This window comes from Mirounga leonina, unplaced genomic scaffold (genome assembly GCF_011800145.1).
Source record: "Mirounga leonina isolate KUSES-001 unplaced genomic scaffold, KU_Mleo_1.0 Mir_174, whole genome shotgun sequence".
Lineage (NCBI taxonomy): Eukaryota > Metazoa > Chordata > Mammalia > Carnivora > Phocidae > Mirounga > Mirounga leonina.
This window is the reverse complement of record NW_023270451.1, coordinates 57965070-57984110: the sequence shown is the minus strand read 5'-3', so window position 1 is coordinate 57984110 and position 19041 is coordinate 57965070. Positions and strand designations below refer to the sequence as shown.

The 19041-nt window shown below is 38.0% G+C and overlaps 1 protein-coding gene across 2 annotated transcripts in view; it reads right to left on the bottom strand.

Annotated features, from left to right (window-relative positions):
• The window catches only part of MET (MET proto-oncogene, receptor tyrosine kinase), a 116622-nt gene that overhangs the window by 83674 nt on the left and 13907 nt on the right, over positions 1-19041 (bottom strand). For both annotated transcript variants that reach the window (XM_035020973.1, XM_035020974.1), the window contains exon 2: positions 1713-2929. In XM_035020973.1, coding sequence (XP_034876864.1) covers positions 1713-2915 — 1203 coding nt within the window. In that variant the 5' untranslated portion in view covers positions 2916-2929. The remainder of the gene's footprint in view (positions 1-1712; positions 2930-19041) is intronic.

Below are 19041 nucleotides of genomic sequence, written 5' to 3'. Positions count from 1 at the left end.
GTTTCCTTTCATTCTTTTGTATTTTCTAGTGAAGAAAAGGGGCAGCCTCAGGAGGAATTCTGTTGCTTCTTACAGAGTTTGCAACATGTATGACATGAATGCAGGGAGAAATAAGTCTTAGTTGGGATTTATGCATGTATATTATTTTTTATTCCTAGACTTTGGAGGGGAAAGGAGGGAAGTTATGTCTTTAGTTCACTAAAACATGAATTCACTTTCTCAGAAGTATTTTTCTAGCTTTATAAAAAGTTATTTGGTGGGGCGCCTGGGTGGCTCAGTTGGTTAAGCATCTGACTCTTTTGATTTAAGCTCAGGTCATTATCTCAGGGTCATGAGACTGAGCCTCCTGTGGGGCTCTGCACTCAGAGGGGAGTCTACTTGAGATTCTCTCTTTCTCTCCCTCTTCCCCTGTTCACATGAGTTCTCTCTCTCTTTCTCAAATAAATAAATAAATAAATAAAATCTTAAAAAAACATTATTTGGAGCTTCCATTTGGGGAAGTATAGCAGATATTTCATCAAAAGTGAACCAAATGTTTCTGAATTCATATGTTCTTGGTGCCTTTCAGCAAATTATATACTTTCATCAAGGATATGTTTAATGTCCTTCTGCTTACAATTACAGCCTTTATTACTGAGACTGAAAACTGCTAAAGTAGCGAGATGTGGTTTTCCAAAGTCAAACCATCTTTAGATGGTTTGTTCATTGTTCATCCAATTATGACCACTAGTGGTTGTTGTGTTAGGAGATATAGCCAGGTTCACATGCTCGAATGTGGGTCCAAACCAAGGGAGCCCAAGGCCACAATGTACTCCTGATTTGGTGCTCTTCCTTTAGCACCAAATGATCTGATGGCTAGTAAGATAAATCCTCTGGGTATAGCTGGTAGCTTTTACTATATCTAAATCAAAGCAACAAAGAATGTCCCTAACATCTCCTGTGAAAATACCTTCTCATGTAGGTATAAACGAGTATTGGTCAAAATATTTGTATTTATAAATATCAAATACCAACCAGGTAAAAAGTACCTAACTAGAAGGTGGTAGACACATGTTTATTCAAGTAGAAAGTCCATGCAAGTTCCAAAGGAAGGATTTAGAAACAAAAGTTTCCTCTCTAGTTTTCTAAGTTATTCAGAGAAGTGTATTAGCTCATTTAAAAATATTTTATTTACCAACATTTTATTTACCAACATTACCAAGAGATTTTTTTGTTTGTTTTTAATTTTCTTTATATAATGCCCAAAATATAAACCATTCATTTATCAGTGAATGAATGGGGCCTCATAAGGAAAAAACCTTCAAAACCCACAAATTAACTTGAGCTTCTCATTCTAAATCCTGTAAAGACTGCATTGGGATCTCAATAATTGCATTTTATAGGAATTGCTGTTATATTAAGCTTTGTGTAAATCTGACCAGAACTATTAAAGCTTATATGAGAAATAAGTTTAATAATCTAAAGTGCTGACAAACATGTAAACCCAAACTGTAAAATACTTTTTCTTTTAGAACCACATTAACTTTTTCTCAAGCTATGATTTTATATTTAAATGAAGATTCAATATCTAAATTTTCTTGGAAAGAATATACAAATATTTTGGATAAAGATCATTTACCAAGCACCAAAAAGCCCTTGATGCTCTTTTCTAGACTGCTACTTATTCTGACTTATACCTCATAATTTATAAGTGGGAAATGTATATGACTTACCCTATTAAAGCAGTGTTCGTGGTTGGGTCCATAAAAATGTTGAAGACATCTCACATTGTTTTTGTTGACGATCTTGTTGAAGAATTCATTGACATATTTGATAGGGAATGCACAGACAGCAGAGCGATTCATTGGTTCAGCAGAATCTGGCTTGCTTTGTGCAAACACTCCATAGAGAATGTCATCATACAGGTTAGCACCTATTTGCTTAGCAAGGTGGGCCCCAGGCTTACTGACATATGCAGCTTGGAGAATATTAAATACTTCCTCCCTTGTGGATCTCTTTCTTCTCTTTTCTGTGAGAATACACTCCAGAGGCATTTCCATGTAGGAATGCAATCCAGAGTCTACAGAACAGAACCTGATTATTCTTGTGTGAAAAGTCTGAGCATCTAGAGTTTCTCGTTGCACTGTCAAAAAGTAAATAAAATGATTGCTTTCAAAGGCCTGGACATATTTAATAGGGTAGGAATCTCTGAACTCAGGTAGAACATCGATATAAGACTGGTCTGTCAAAAACTTGAAACCATCTTGCGTTTCCTTTAGCCTTCTCACTGATATCGAATGCAATGAATGATCTGGATGGTACGAGGAATTTATGGTATTGCCCACGAAGAAGTTGATGAACCGATCCTTTTCAGATATCAGGACTTTGGTTCCCAGGGCACTCACCACACAGTCAGGGCACTGGCCAGGTTCTTCGTCTGCCTGTGGGGAGTACATGCAATGAACTTCCGACTGTATGTCAGCAGTATTGCTGGGTGGAAGGACATGTCGCTGGCAGGTCCCTCTGTGGACACTGCCACAGCTAATGAGTTGGTCATCATAGTATGTGTCAATAAGTAGAGCCATGTTGATGTTATCTTCCCAAACGCCATCTGATAAATTGGCTTTGTGGCTGCAGTCCTGACATGGGAAACAATCTGGGTGTTCCAGCACGGGCCCAGTCTTGTACTCAGCAACCTTCTGAAGATCTTTGTCATTTAAAACATAAATATAGTTAACTGTACCGAGGTAAATATGATGCTTGTGTAAAACAACATTCTGGATGGGTGTTTCTGCAGTGAAGTTGGGAAGCTGATACTTCATGTTCACATTCATCTCAGACTTTACCCGTGCCTCTTTGCACTCCCCATAGCTCTTCTGCACCAAGGTAAATAGAAGCACAAGGATGCCAGGTGCAAACACAGCAGGGGCCTTCATGGTGAGAAGCTTATCTGCCAAAACATGTTCAAGGCGAGAGCAGTTTAGTTGTCATTAGAAACAAAGAAGAAACTGAAAGAACCATACCAGTTAAACTATTAGAAACAAACCTTCCTAACTGGCATTTTTACATCAAGTGAAAACAAAAAACTCTAGCTGATTTCACATAAAGATGCATTGTGCAGATGGACATGACTCTACATAGTTTAATTTTGGAACTCAAGCCATGAACGAGTAATTTTAGAGAACCATTATGAGATGCAAACAATGTTCTATATTAAAGACAATACAGCAACTAAGTTAGACTCATTTAGCAATGAAGTCAGAAACAGCAAATTTCTTTCTTAACCCCTTGCTGTTTTTTAATGTGGTTTAATATCTGTGGTAATGACTAGGTTGATATTTAAACTTTCTTAGTTAGTCAAGTAAAGGAACTGCGGTTCAGATTCATTTATTCTAGAAATCACAGCAGGCATTGTTTCCTTGGGAGCATGTAGAATTACTAGGCTAAATTTAGCTTCCTTTTGGAAGAAAACAATCATAAATTCTAGAAGCAATATGATCACATGCTGTTTATAGGATTTTGTGTGCAGAGGAAAGGTATGGTTATAATTTGGCTATAGTTGATCTATTGTTTTGGATAGACAAATGCTTAACTTAATGTAAGATGGCTGGAAACATAAACACAGCAATCTGAAAATATATAATATAAAATATAATGTTCAGGACTAAAGTCCTAGAATTATTTCTTAGGGAAAAACAACATATTGTTCATTACCAAGCCAAAAGCTATTTAGTAAAGAAAACACATTATTTTAACATTCCATTGTATGCACATGGACAATATTTCTAACTAGTTATCATGAGTGCATTTGTTTTTCAGTTTCAAAAAACTTAAGGTACATGAGTTACAAACACTGTTAGTTCTACTTATTAAAGTTGTAGGCAGGGTGGTAGGTTAAAAAGGAGAGGCCTTAGAAGGAATAGAAACCAAACGGCTATTACTTTTTTCCCTCCTTTTTTAGTGCATAATTCTGACAGGACAAAAGGAAACTTTAAAAAGTTACTAGGCATTATAGTAGGTCTACAAAGACTAACCCTAGGTCTACAACATCCCAGCAGAATTCACTAACAACTAGTATGTACACAGCTCTGTGCTTGCACTATGGAAATGGGGTGTGGTACTTACCTTTCAGTGAACCTACACTGTGGTTGACAGACAAAGCACATATGCAAGTAACCATAGTACACAGCATTATAATACCCTGCATAGCACAAACCAAGAGCTAAAAGCATCAAGAGAGGGAGACATGACTTATACTTAGAATTACTATGATAATAAAAAATAGGGACAAGTCTACTATGTTGTGAGGTCCAGGAAAGGAAGGACAATGTCTGTTTGGCTCATCACTCTTTCCCAAGTATCTGATATAGAGCCTAGAACACAGTAGGTGTTAAATAAATATATGTTGAATAAATAAGTGAATAAAAATCAGGCAATAAGTTCAAAGTTACAGAAAAGGTAAGTGTAGTAGCCAGAACTTGAATCCAAATCTTTTTGACTCCAAAATCAAAGATAATTTTATTCTACCAAATTGATAGGAATTGCAGACATTATTTAAGGGGTAATAGAAAAGTCAAAGATTTTGAGCTGGAGAATCATATAATCAAGGTTTTCCTTTAGAAAGACTGATCTGGAGGCAAGGTGGCTGAGAGGAGGGTTTAGAACCTGGCAACAGGAAGACCAGGTGATAGGGTATTATTATAGTCCATAACCTTATTATCTATATGGGCCAGAATCAAGATGGTGTTCCCAAGAATAGAAAGGAAGGGATCAATGAGAGAATATTTGAATAAATGTTGAATAAATAAAGATTTGACACCTAAATTGGTGGAGTACAAAAGAGAAGGCAAAGATGACTAGCAGTTATCTGGGAAAAAGGGGAATGATTTATAAAACTAGGGTAGTCAATAGGAGGAAGTTAGGCTAAAGACTGACAAATATGATAAGTTGGTTTTAAACATGTTGAATTTCATGTATTATTGGGAAATGAGTGAAAACGTTCTACTATAGGGATGACTAGTAGGTTTTATATTGTTCATCAGGAAGCAGATGCCTGGAATAAGTGAGGAATAAGGATTCCAAGAAGACAGAGCATTTGTGCCAAGCAATAGAGGCAAATGACAAGAAGGATTCTGAGGAGAAGTCTGCCCTTACTAGGAAAGTGGCGTGATCATTCTTAGGTGAGACAGTATTTGTCTGGGGTGAGACAGTGGCAAGTGGAAGTATGAGTGCCATGTCTGTACGCGAAGAAATGACAATGTAGAACTCGGTCTTGGTAGAGTAATAGGGACTCGAGTTGGATTAGGAATAAACTTCGCATGTTATCTACACAGAGATTATGGTTAAAATCAAGAGTAAGTTCACGGAGGGACAAAGTGAAGGAAGAAAAAAGGTTGAATGAAGGAAATCTTGGGATTACTCACATTGGAGAAACAAATTAAGGAGTCAAGGGAGGTAAGTTCAGTGAGGTGCCAAGATAACCAATGTTGTACTGTGTCACAGAAGCCAAGTGAGGGGCTTGAGAAGGAGGACATGGGCCACATGGAAGCTCTTTGCTGACTTTCAAGAGAGTAATCTCAGTAGATTCAGTAGTTGTATCGAATACTAAATTGCAAGAGAATGTGTGGTAAGGAGGTAGAATGTTTGTCAAAGGAAGGGCAAGCAAATCAGGGTCAAGAAGAGTTTATTCTTTTTTCAAAAGTTTATTCTTTTTTTAAAAAAAATATTTTATTTATTTTTTTGTCGGAAAGAGAGAGAGAGAGAGCACAAGCAGGGGAAGCAACAGGCAGAGGGAGAAGCAGGCTCCCCGCTGAGCAAGGAGCCCAACGTGGGACTTGATCCCAGGACCCTGGGATCATGACCTGAGCAGAAGGCAGACGCTTACCAACTAAGCTACCCAGGCATCCCTCAAAAGTTTATTCTTAAATTGTAGGAAAGACATGTGCTTATTTGTAGATATTTCTCCCACTAACATTTGCTGGGTATCTGCTAAGGGCCAGGCAGTGGTGGTAGGTTCTGGGAGTACAGAGGTATGGTGTGTTTCTCTAGGAAGCTCAGAGTCACTTGATGGAGGATTGACAGACAGTTATGAGAATGCATAAAAAGGGCAGCCAACCACATTGGAAATGATGCTAGAGCTGAGTCTTGAAGGAGGAGGAAAATGAAGGGAAATTCCTTCACAGCAGTTTGTAAAAAGATATAGAGGCAGGCACAGCAGTTTGTAAAAAAGATATAGAGGCAGGAAAGAACTTATGGCATGGTCAGAAGAACTGCAAGTAGTTGAGCCCAGAGAAGTGGGGAAACCAAGGAAAGCAAATGGGGGAGATAAAACTTATTGGAGCAGTATCCCAAAAGAGTAAAAAGAGGCATTTTCAAGAGCCTAGAACATAAGAAATATCATTTTCTGAGATAGCAGGTGAGGATAAGTAAGATGAAGTACAGAGACACTGGACTTCAAGGCATATGGTCTCAATATTATAAAAATAAATTAGGGTATATGAACATCACTGAAAGTAATAGTTACAGAAGAGGTATTAGGATCTTCAGAGTAGAGAAAGAGGTTTAGAATAGCTACAGTAAATCATGCAAAAAGAGGTCAGCAAGAAATGAAAAGAAGGATTACTTAATAGGTCTGAGGGTTCCTTTAAGAAGCACAATGTGTTGGGCGCCTGGGTGGCTCAGTTGGTTAAGCGACTGCCTTCGGCTCAGGTCATGATCCTGGAGTCCCAGGATCGAGTCCCGCATCGGGCTCCCTGCTCAGCAGGGAGTCTGCTTCTCCCTCTGACCCTCCTCCCTCTCATGCTGTCTCTCATTCTCTCTGCCTCAAATAAATAAATAAAAAATCTTTAAAAAAAAAAAAGGAAGCACAATGTGTTGTGACTTTCTCTTCACATAGAAAGTGGGCAAAGTGTGTCCTTAAGGTAAAGAATTGGAAGAGGTATAAGCCATATAATAATAAAAATAACAGTAACATGTACTGAATGCTTACCATGTATGTGCCAGGCATTCTGCTAAACCCTCTGATTTACTCTTTATAAACACCCTTTGAAGCAGAAAGTATTATTATTCTCTTCTTCTAGCCCCGCATCAGGCTCTCTGCTCGGTGGAGAGTCTGCTTCTTCCTCTGCCCCTCACCCCGCTCATGCTTACTCTCTCCATCTCTCTCTCTCTCTCTCCAATAAATAAATAAAATCTTAAAAAAAAAGAAAATTTTTGGCCATGGTGGGGGGAATGACAAGGAGTAGAAGAAAAGAAGGGTTTAAGACAAGCTGTACTATTAGAGGACAAAAACAAATTCCAAATAAACTGCATATATGTATTTAAAACTTCTAGAATATATTATGGGGAAAAATTAAATGAACTTCTCAATATGATATTAGTGTGTCTTCTAAAATTTGGAACATTAGCCTACTACATAATTTGTCACTGTATTTTCTTTAGGAAAAGTAATACAGGAAGAAAATAAATGAACCATTACTGCCAAAAGAAAAAAAGCATTACAACCAATTTGCATCTTAGTTGATATCCATTGTGCAATGTAGAGGGTGAATGACTTTTTTTCTTTTAGGCTTTTTGAAGGAGCCTTTAAAATGATCTTTTTTTTAAATCCGAGCTATTACATTATGTTTTAAAAATAAGGTTCGTATCTTAAAGTTGGTATATAAGTTATTCACAGTACTAATTCTCAATTAACTAAGAATCCAAGAAAATGCACAAATATACTAATGGGCTTTTTTGTTATCTCACTTGATGAGATGGCAAGTCATAAGAAAACCAGGAGGGAAAGAGGATATTTTTTCTGTTTAAGGAAAAAACATTGCAGAATACCCCTGGAGTTTGTTAACTCAGTCTCCCTCATCTTCTTTACATTCTCTTGATAGCAAACAGTGATGGCACTTTTCAAACTGAGAAATCAAAGAAAGGTTAATTTTTTTAAATTAAAGCAAAAAAAAAAAATAGGACTTGAGCCCATTGTCAACAACAGGATTTTTAATTAAAATACAGGTTTCTGTTTAATCCTCAGATAATGAGAAAATGTAAACATCCCATTTCCTTGATCATTTCAATTAATTAAGTCTCCTCCCCATTAACAAAGGTGTGTATTGGTCAGACTAGATCTTCTCCAGGAAATACCTGTCTTTCATAAGGAAAGGAGGGAAACCTTTTGGAAGTATTTGTTGCTGAGCGATATAGCCTGATGACACTGCTGGCTAATTAAGGGACAGCTAAGTGTTCAAGTGCACAGGCTCTGGAGACAGCCTGCAAGGTTTAAATCCATTTGCTGTCTGTGTGCCCCCTGGGCAAATAACTTCTCTGAGCCTCCATTTTCTCATCTGAGATATGGGAATGATTATAATACCTACCTCACTTGTGATGGTTACTCTGATGGCTCAATGAGTTAGGGCATGTAAGTCACTAAGAGCAGTGTTTGACATGTAGTAGGTCAATGAATGTTCTCTATTATTATTGTTTGTTCATATACTCAAATATTTTTTGAGCATCTACTATGTTCCAGATAGTGTGTAGGGTGCTGATGACACAAAAATGAATAAAATGCTTTACAACTGTCCATGAGATCTCAGACTAGTAAGGAAGACAGACAAATAGACCACAGTTTAAACTCAATGTGGAAAGGTCTATGGGAGTCTTTGAAGGGGAGCTTAACCAGGGTAGGGGAGTCAGGCAGGCATCAATCAATTATGATCCCTTTCTCATAAGGCACTCACACCCTGAGGTGTAGCATGGGGGAGAACTTGAGTTTTAGTTGTGGCAGTGCAGCTGAATAGTTGTATGACCCAAAGCCAGTCACCCAACTTCTTTGGCCTCAGCTGCTTTATTATTTGTAAAATGATAGTGTTGATCTAGTCATGTGCTGGAGCCCTGTGGCTCATGACGGCCTATTGCGTGCATCTTTCCAATGTGAGTTCAGTGACCTTACCTTGGAAGTTTGAAATAGGCCATGGCTGGAGTACTTACATCACAGAAACTGGCAAACATTACAAATCAGGACTTTTGTTTCCTCCCCTGAAAGGATGATGATTAAATATTTAAAAGCACACTCCTAGGCTGAACTAATGACTTCCAAAGTTATTTTCTAACTATAATAATTTTCAACTCTGAGATTGTTTTTCTACAATTACATTTTATTTCAATGCCATTGTGTTGGCATATATTGCTTTTTCTATCTATTTAATCTGCCAGATCGGGATGTGTGAGCAATTTTAATATTTATATTGGTAGTAACTCCCGAAATACTTTCACTTTTCATATATTTTTGTCTTGATACAGTTATTCCTGTGATATGCCTGGATCAGGCTTTCAATATAGAATGTCTTTTTTACTGTTTCTGTTTTTTCTTTCTTTCTGAAATAGTGCTGGCCATTTAGCCAGCTTTGTGCTCCTTACTAAAAGGAACACGTAAAGATGATTCAAACAGATTGACTAATTCATTCTCTTAAAATGTTGTACACATAGCAGGTGAAACTGAATCATCCATAAAACATTTCTTTATTTCTTTTCAGTTGGTAGTTGGGATAATTTCACTGGCAAAACATTTCCTGGGAGTAATTATCTGAATGGCACCTTGGCCATCAAACAATTGGTATTTAGGAGCATTTCCTTTAAAGAGGATTGTTCTGTTAGCTAGGTAGATCAGCTCAGCCTAAACTTCAGACCAGCTACTCCACTCTGTCTGCCATCTATCTGCCATTAATTTTTTTACTAAACTAGCTTACATGGGTTTTTCATTCCCCAGAAATATATTTAATTCCCTAAGAATTTATTGAGTAGCCACCTCTGCCTATCACCCCTACTACTGTTGTCATTATTGTTCTCCTCATCAATAAAAACCTATCACAAAGCACTTGTGTGTTATATTCAAGCACTGATTCCTCAGGAAAAAACACCACAGGTGTAATGGGATATATTTGTAAGAGAGACTTTCTAGAGTTTGACAGGGGTAACTTTGCTTTCTTTAGGAACTGATTTTCTTAGAAATCATAATACTTTACAATTATATAGATAGCACTACATAGTATACAAAGTACTGTCTATTATATCCTCACCTTTAATCTGCATAGTTATCTTATAAAGTGAGCATTATTCCCTTTCAGATGATGAAACTGAGATTCAAAGAAGATAAAATATTATCTAAAATGTACTAAATGTGCAATATAGTTCTTGTGAGTGTATTTCTAATGCTTTTTAAAAAAATGTATCATGCTCACTTCAGCTATTTTAAATTATTTGCATTTCCTAAAAATGATTTTTATTCAAAAGGTGTAATATTTTAGTAAACATTTGTTTTAACCTACCTACTTTATTTTTATTTATTTTTTAAAGATTTTTTAATTTTTTAATTTTATTTATTTATTTGACAGAGAGAGAGACAGCAAGAGAGGGAACACAAGCAGGGGGGGTGGGAGAGGGAGAAGCAGGCTTCCTGTGGAGCAGGGAGCCCGATGCGGGGCTCGATCCCAGGACCCCGGGATCACGACCTGAGCCAAATGCAGACGCCCAACGACTGAGCCACCTACGTGCCCCATAACCTACCTAACTACTTTAACTCTCACTGTCTCTACTACTGGCAACTCTTTTGAAAACTCTCCCTCCTCTCTAATGGGGCTGCCATCATATGGCTTACCTCCCTTACCACAAGGTGAGCTTGCAAACCAAGCTGGCCTTTCAGTGAACTTTTCTTTTGATGCAGAGCTTAGTCGGGATAAGCATGTGACCAAATCAAGACCAGAGTCTTTTTGAGATTTAATATAAATACTGGGAAAGGACCTCTCTCTTTGAAAGATCACAAGTACTAAAGATGATGTTAATTTAGAGTGTCTGATGCCCAACTTTGCCAGTATGTGGAGAAAGCCTCCTTGAACACAAAACTGATGCAAAGGGCAGGAGAACCCAGACACAGAGAAAGGGAGGTTCTCCATGTTGCTGTTTGAACATCTGTACCCACCATGTCTTAAGCTAATAGGAACCAGTAAAATCTTTCCTCCTTCCTTTCTCTCTTTTTTTTTTCATCAGCAGTTTCATTGTGATTCTTTTATTCCTTGCTCCTGAAAAAGTCCTGACCAAATAATGTCCATCTGGAGATACTACAAACCTGTGAGTTCAAACAAAAGGTCAAGTGAATAAAAGCAATTTTAAGTAAAATATTCAAGTAATTAGAACAAAGAGCAAAGATGGTTCCCTTATTTACTTGAATAATTACTTTAAATATTTCATTTTGCATTTGGAAATACATCTATTAGTTAAAATTTCTGACGTCGTATACTAGTTTTTTCCTGCCATATAATTTCAATTTTTTTTTACAATAGTACATAACATAATCTCAAGACAGAAATAATGTATCTAAGTGAAGAGGCAAGATATAAAAAGCGGAAAAAATTTCAATCCTGCTTTTAAGTATATAAAACGGATTTATGATGATGGAAAATGGCTGAGGCCCCATATTAAGGAAATTGCAGCCATAAAAAACAGTCATAGTTAAATCTCCAGGAGGACTTGCCAGAGTGAAATCCTGAGAAAAATTCTTAGCCCTCTCTACACTTACATTATTTCTATTAACTGTAAAAGTAGGACCAGAAAAGCAAAGTTAAGGAAAGAAGATTCTAATAGGAGATTCCTGATGACAATTTTAATACTGTATTTATAAACATTCACTGTTTATGAAGAATCATATTATCTCACACAATATTTAATCAAATATTTGTGAGCATCCATTGCATATCATGCCCTTATCTAGATACTGAGAGTTCCTACTCTCAGAAAAGTATATAGTCTGTGGATTTGAAGACAGCAAGATAAATGCTAAAAATCTGAGGGTTTAACCTAAATTGAAAAGTGAAAGGATCTACTGGGCTGTCGAGAAAACAAATTTTAAAACATGCTTTGTTGAACATTTGATTTTTATGCCTAAAGATTTAATAGTGTTACGATCATTAAAAAAGTCTAAACTGACTTTAGAAAGATAAAACAATATGCCACGTCAAAAATCCTATCTAATGTAGCCAGATACTACATTGACAATGATTAATTTTCTTTTCTTTCTTTTTTTTTTTTGGAGGGGGGGGGAGGGAGGGGCAGAGGGAAAGGAAGAAAGAGAATCCCAAGTAGGCTCCATGCCCAGTGCAGAGCCGGACATGGGACACAATCCCACAACCTTGAGATCATGACCTGAGCTGAAATCAAGAGCTGGACACTTAACCAACTGAGCCACCCAGGTGCCCCTACTTTGACAATGATTTCTAACAGTAAGTTAGGAGGACAGAAGAAATCTTGAGGATTTTTCAGCCATCCAACTGCTTTCATGTGACCTCATATAAATGATCTAAATACTCATAAGTAAGTCCTATGTCTAATATTTACAGATAGGTTTGCTTGATAACATTCTTCCCAATAGCTCACAAAACCTTCTAGAGAAGAGGTGAGGTATAGTGGAGAGAGTATTGGGCTTTGTTATAAGATGGACTTTGATGTGATGTAAATCTGGGTTTAACCATTTACATATCTTATGACTAAAATGTCATAACGTGTCAGTTTCCTTATCTAAAACATGGGAATAATGGTATACGTCTTGTGGGTTGCCCATGAGGGTTAGGGATAAATCATGAGACACTGGCATTCAATCATGGACAGAATACACTGGCATTCAATAAATATAGCTACCATGCTTATCCTAAGTTGTGTTTTAGCCAGTTTTTGCATGCCTTCGTCAAAAATGAGGAACTTGGCACAGTCCGCTGGTGAGCCCACTCCAAATACTTGGTGACTGTGTCATCACCATAATACTCTCAGTTTAAATATTGTTATTTCTTATTTTCCACCCTTTGGCCATTGTGGTTTTCCTCTAAACCTGTCTCAAGTTCTTAAAGTCCTTAAGTTGTCCTCCAAGGCAAAGGCCATGGTAAGGGCCTTCCATGCTAAGGAAGAACAACAGAAAAGGAACCCTTACTTTACCACTTTATCTTTTTATTTTATTTTATTTTTTAAAGATTTTATTTATTTATTTGAGAGAGAGAATGAGAGAGAGAGACCATGAGAGGGGGAGGATCAGAGGGAGAAGCAGACTCCCCGCTGAGCAGGGAGCCCGATGTGGGACTCGATCCCGGGACTCCAGGATCATGACCTGAGCCGAAGGCAGTCGCTTAACCAACTGAGACACCTAGGCGCCCCTCTTTACCACTTTAAAGAAGAGCAAACCCACACCCCCACTTAAGTTTAGCAAATAAAGATATAGGATTCCCAGTTGAATTTGAATCTCAGATAAATAATGACTAATTTTTTTAGTATAAATATGTCCCATGAATATATCTTATGTGACAATCCTAGTTGCAAGCAAATGAAGAAAAGTAAGTGAACAATTACCCTTTTTACTAACAGAACTCAGATTGAAAAGATTTTGGCCATATTTATCTATTGGTGTAGAACAATATTTTTAAGGTTTTTGTAGCACATGTTGCAAAACTGCATATGATTATTTTTGTTATTTTTGTGTTGTTGCGGTGTGTCTAAAACATGCTGTTTCAAAGTAATTACCAGAGTAAACTGTTCCTAACAGGTGATTTTAAAGATCATGTGAAGGTGTAACTATGTGAAAGGGAGTAAAAATTCTTTTTTTTTTTAACTAAAAATCAAGGAAAATTTTGTGTGCTTGTGGAGAAAAGTTACACTGTGTATGGCAGCCTGTCACTGACATGAAATTTCTAAAAAAAAAAGTATCCTTAGATTGTATACTTTATTTATAATAAACGAGCTTATTAAAAATTCACATATGGGGCACCTGGGTGGCTCAGTCGTTAAGCGTCTGCCTTCAGCTCAGGTCATGATCTCAGGGTCCTGGGATCGAGCCCCGCATTGGTCTCCCTGCTCGGCAGGAGGCCTGCTTCTCCCTCTCCCACTCCCCCTGCTTGTGCTCCTGCTCTTGCTATCTCTCTCTGTCAAATAAATAAATAAAACCTTAAAAAAAAATTCACGTATAGGTGGCTACAGGAGAAAAGAAGTTAAACTAAACATGGTGCAAGAATAATTTTCATGTGTTATAATTAATGTTTTAGGGGCTCCTTTAAACACTGATGCTTGATTATTATACAAATGTTATTTCTTTGAAAGAGACCTAAATAGTGCTTTTATTCAGATTCTTATCCAATATTGCATCCTTTCTTCTTCCAAAAATCATTTTAAAAGTTGAAAATGATTGTATTGTAGCATCAGAAAAAGCCAACTGTGCATTTTCTAGTTGTAACATATGACTGAGACAATTATCTGACTCTGATCTGGTAAGAATAAAGATAAAAAGAATAGAATTTCATTATATTCTCAAGATTATCCTTCATATATTCGTAATCTGTTAGTAAACATCTTTGTCCTTTTAAGAATTGCTGAAAGTATTCAAGTTCTGGGAAAGAAGAACAAATGGACATTTGTTTTAACATTGTACATATTGTAAAAAGTCCTGTTGAGAAAATACATTGAACTGTCAGAGTCCTGGATGATTGGACAGGCTTTTGTCCCATTAATAAGTTGTAGGTCGGACAAGAATGTTTCATTGCCCTTGAATATGTGAACACTGAAATTTCACTGTTAAGAAAGTGCTAAGATGCTTGAAATCCTATAGAAGTAGTTAAAAATAATTTTCAGCCTAATGGATAAGTGTAATTTTACAGTCCAGATTGTGCAGAAGTGCTACCAGGTTTTCTTCAATTAATCCAGGAACAGTGAATAACATGAAACTACAAATCATGTATGAGAAACATCATCCTAAGTATGTAAGTTAAAATAAAATAAGCTTAGCAACTTTTTCCAGTCATATTCAAACACAGGGTTGGAATAGGATAAACCTGACTGAACAGTCAGAATGTGAAGCATTGAAGGGAGACAAGTTAGAGAGGAAGCTGGTACATTACTCATTAATGAATCAGACATTTCCCTCCCTTAGTGTTTGAAAAATGTCCTCAGCACAAGGCATGGTAAATTCCAAATTGGGGGGAGCTGTGCTCAGAATTGGGACTATATAACTGATCAATCTCTCTGGTGTTATGTAAAGCAGAAATCAAATACTTGTGTGAAATGGTGGTGGTGAGTGGACCCCATTTCTGTCCTGGTAGCTGTCATGTAAAGACAAACCAGTATCCATGGAAAGAGAGAGAAGGGTAGAGACACAGGGGTGCTAAAGGCCAGGCCCTAACCCCCAAATAGGAGTTAAATCCATGTGAGGTGGGCATTACCCTATAACTCTATTCTCACTTAGTTCTTAGGGTAGGTTTGAGAACCTCCTTGGCAATCAGAGTTAGCAAGTAGATTCTCTGCCAGGGGAATGAACTAGGGAGTTTCTCAAGGTAAATTTTGTCAGTATGTAACATTTTCTTTTTCAGGAAAAGTAGAAAAAACTTCTAGAAATCATAAAAAAACTGTGAATGGAAGGAATAGCCAAACCTAGTCATATTTTACATAGATGTGGATCCCTTGGGTAAACATAATGCAATTCTAACAGTTGGGAGAAAAAAATAAAAACATATCACTATATTGAGATCAATATATAATCAGAGAATAAAAGAACCAAACAAAACTTTCTATAAAAAATATTTTCAAAGGGACAGAGAATGCCAAGAAAAAGCTATCCTTGTTAAAAAAAAAAAACAGAACAGTACAGGGGCACCTGGGTGGCTCAGTTGGTTAAGCGTCTGCTTTCAGCTCAGGTTATGATCTCAGGGTCCTGGGATCCGCTCAGTGGGGAGCCTGCTTTTCCCTCTCTCTCTGCCCCTCCCTCCTCTTGTGCTCACTCAGTCTCTCTCTCTCAAATAAATCAATAAAATCTTAAAAAAATAGAACAGTACAGGAAAATAAGTACATATACAAAATCCAATTTCTAAAACTCAGTAAACACTTTGGATCCTTGAAAAATCAATAAACCAAAAGGTTAGGACAACTTAAAGACAACTGTGCTCAGGACTGCATTTATATAACTGATCAATTCAAGGAAAAATAATCCAAGGCAGTTGTGTGTGTGTATGTAGGGGGTATGTGTGTTTGAGGGAGAGAGAAACAGAAAGAGAACAGACAGGGCAAGACATTAAAAAAACCAAAAACTTTTCAACCATATCGGTGTTGCTTACTGACTGGCAGTCCCAGCCTCCCGCCCCACTGTGCTACGAAGTGCTATAAAGACAGGTGCACATTGCTGAAGGAACAGAGAAAGAAGAATAGCTAATTGTGGCAGAGAAAGGCAGGGCCAAGGAGTATGCTAGCGTGGAGGTATTACTTGGGCCAGGTTTTGCAGGTTAAGTTGGAGTTGCTTAGGCATAGTAAAAGCAGGGGACAGACAGGACACACAGCTAGGCACCTCAGGGAGAATGTGCAGGCTGTTTAGGAAGCTGTAACTGGCGTAGAGACTATGTGGGTTGGGCTGGGTATGGATGAAAATGGAAGATTAGGCTGGGGCCACATCATAGAAAGCCTTATACATCCTGTTGAGGGATCTATAGTTTATCTGCAGTGAAGTCACTGGGAGGTTTTAAGCAGGAGATGGAAACGAGCATAGTACTTTTAACTATGTATTAGAAAATTTTGGTCACAGTGTGGTGAATGGACTGAAGTGGAAAGAAGCTAGAGGCCAGAAGACATGACAGAAGGTCACTGCATCTGTCCAGGCAATAGAAGATGAAGATTAATAAGAGTGAAGACTCCCCGATCTATATCTTCATCTTTATTTCCAGAGAGTCCAGAAATCCATCTCTCAAGCATCAGTTTTGTATGTCCAACAGCTATGTAAGACTAAATCTGACAAATATTAATTGAGGTCTTAATATATGGGAGGTGCTTGGGAGTGAGGGTACATCAGTAAACAAAATGAACACTCCTGCTCTTGTGGAACTTACTTTCTAGCAGTTAGATCCAGACAACAAATTATACAGGTGGTGTGTTACATGTTGATGAGTGTTACTGGCAAAAAAAGAGAGAGAGAGAGAGAAAGAAAGTAGGGTTAGATGATCAGGAGCACATAGAAGGAAGGTGGTGGGAGAGGTCTGTAGCTTTGAAAAATTGGGAAGCCGGCTTTTAGGGAAAGAGTTGAAGGAGGAGAGGACTTAGCCATTTGAGACATGAAAGATTTCTTTTTTTCTTGCAGAGGCAAGAGGGACCTAACTGAAAGCATGCCTGGTGTGTCTGAGGCACAGCAAAGGCCAATAAGCCTGGACCCTGGTCCAGGAGATGAGATAAGATCAGAGAAGACAAAGAATCAGTCCATATAGGGCCTTGTAGGTCACTGTCAGACTTGGGCTTTTACTGGAGTGAAATGAGGAGCCGTTGGAGGGTGTTGAGCATGGGAGTGAATATATTTGAATGGAATCACCTTGACTGTGTGTGGAAGAAGACTGGTGGTGGCAGGGGAATGGGATAGGGTAAAAATGGAGAAGTGAGATCGGTTAGGAGGCTGCTGCAGTAGTCCAGGTGAGTGATGGCGGTGGTTTGGGCTAGAAAAGATAGTGTGCTAAGAGGTAGTTGAATTCTGGTTATATTTGAGACAGAGCTATGAGGATTTGCTAATGGATTTGGAGATGAGGTATGTGAGAAAAAAGCAGTCATGAATACTCCAAATATTTTGGCTTTTGTAACAGAGAAAATGATTTTGCCAGTTACTGACATAGAGAAGCTGGTAGGTAGAGCAAGTTTGGCAGGAATGTGTGATGATCAGGGCAGGCAGTTCTGTTCATGTTTGAGATACTTTTTAGGCATCCAATTGGAGATGTTGAGTATGCAGTTATCCAACTGAGTTCTTGATTTAAGGAGAAAGGTCTGCACTAGAAATTTAAATTGGGAAGTTGTCTGCACATTGATGGTATGAAAAGCTATGAAATAGGATGAGACCACCAAGGAAAGGAGAATGCAGAGGAGGCCTGTGTGCCAGGGCACACCAAAGCTGGGAAGAAGAAGGCAAATGAGACAGTCAGATGTCCTTCTGACACCTCATTTACTCCCATGAAAACTTGTTCTACCACTCCATATCCTATCTCAATGCCTAATATTTCTCACTTTTCCAGGGCATCATTCTTGACTCCTACCTATAGGTATTTTAAATATGTCCATCTGCTTCCATTCCCACTGCCACCCATAGTTGAGGGCAGTGTCACTTCTTGCCTGGATTAGGACAACAGCTTCCTACCTGGTATTCCGACTCCATTCTTGCTCCTGATCATCCATTCCCCAGTGTACTGAAGATATCTTTCTAAAATGACAATGTGATTATGTCACTTTGCTCTTTAAAAATAGTTCAACTCCTTAGCACAGCTTAAAAGCCATGCATGATTTGGCCTCTGCCTAACTCTCCAGCCTTGCCTCTTGCCATCGCCCCCCTAGAAATCTAGGCTCTAGCTACCCTGCCCTTCTTCAGGTTGCTGAAGCAAGCCATGTGCTCTCCTGTTCTGGGTCTCAGCACACATGGGTCCCTTTATGGAATACTCTTGTTCTCATCTTCACCTGGTTAACTTATTCTCTCCTCAAGTCTTATAGGTGATACTTCTTTCAAGAAACCTTCTCTGATACCTCTCTCACCCTCTAGGAATGGATTAGAAACTGTTCCACATGCTCACATATCAGACCTGCCTTCTCTTTAATTAGACTTTATTATGTTGTGTTGTAATTTACTTATCTGTACCTCCCACTAGACTGAAAGATTCATTTTTAGCCCTTAGCATAGTGCCATTACATAGCACTTGGCAAGGATTTGTTGAAGAATGGGTAATGAAATGAATTAATAAAGAATGACCCTGAACAAAGACTCTGGCAGTACGGATATGATAGGGAAAAAAGACTAGCTTAGAAAGATATTAAAGAGAAAAAAATTATGTGACAATGATCCAACATGGATTTTGATCATAGGGGAAGACTAAGAAGTCAGGTATGTCTAAAAAATGTCTACCTTGGGTGTCATAAACAAAGGTAAGGTAAACAGGTAGAGAAAAGTTTTGGGGCAAAAAAAAATTAGTTCAGTTAATAACTCTGAGGTATCTGTTGGTCATTCAAGTGGAAGTGTCCATAAGGTAGTTAACAACATGGGCA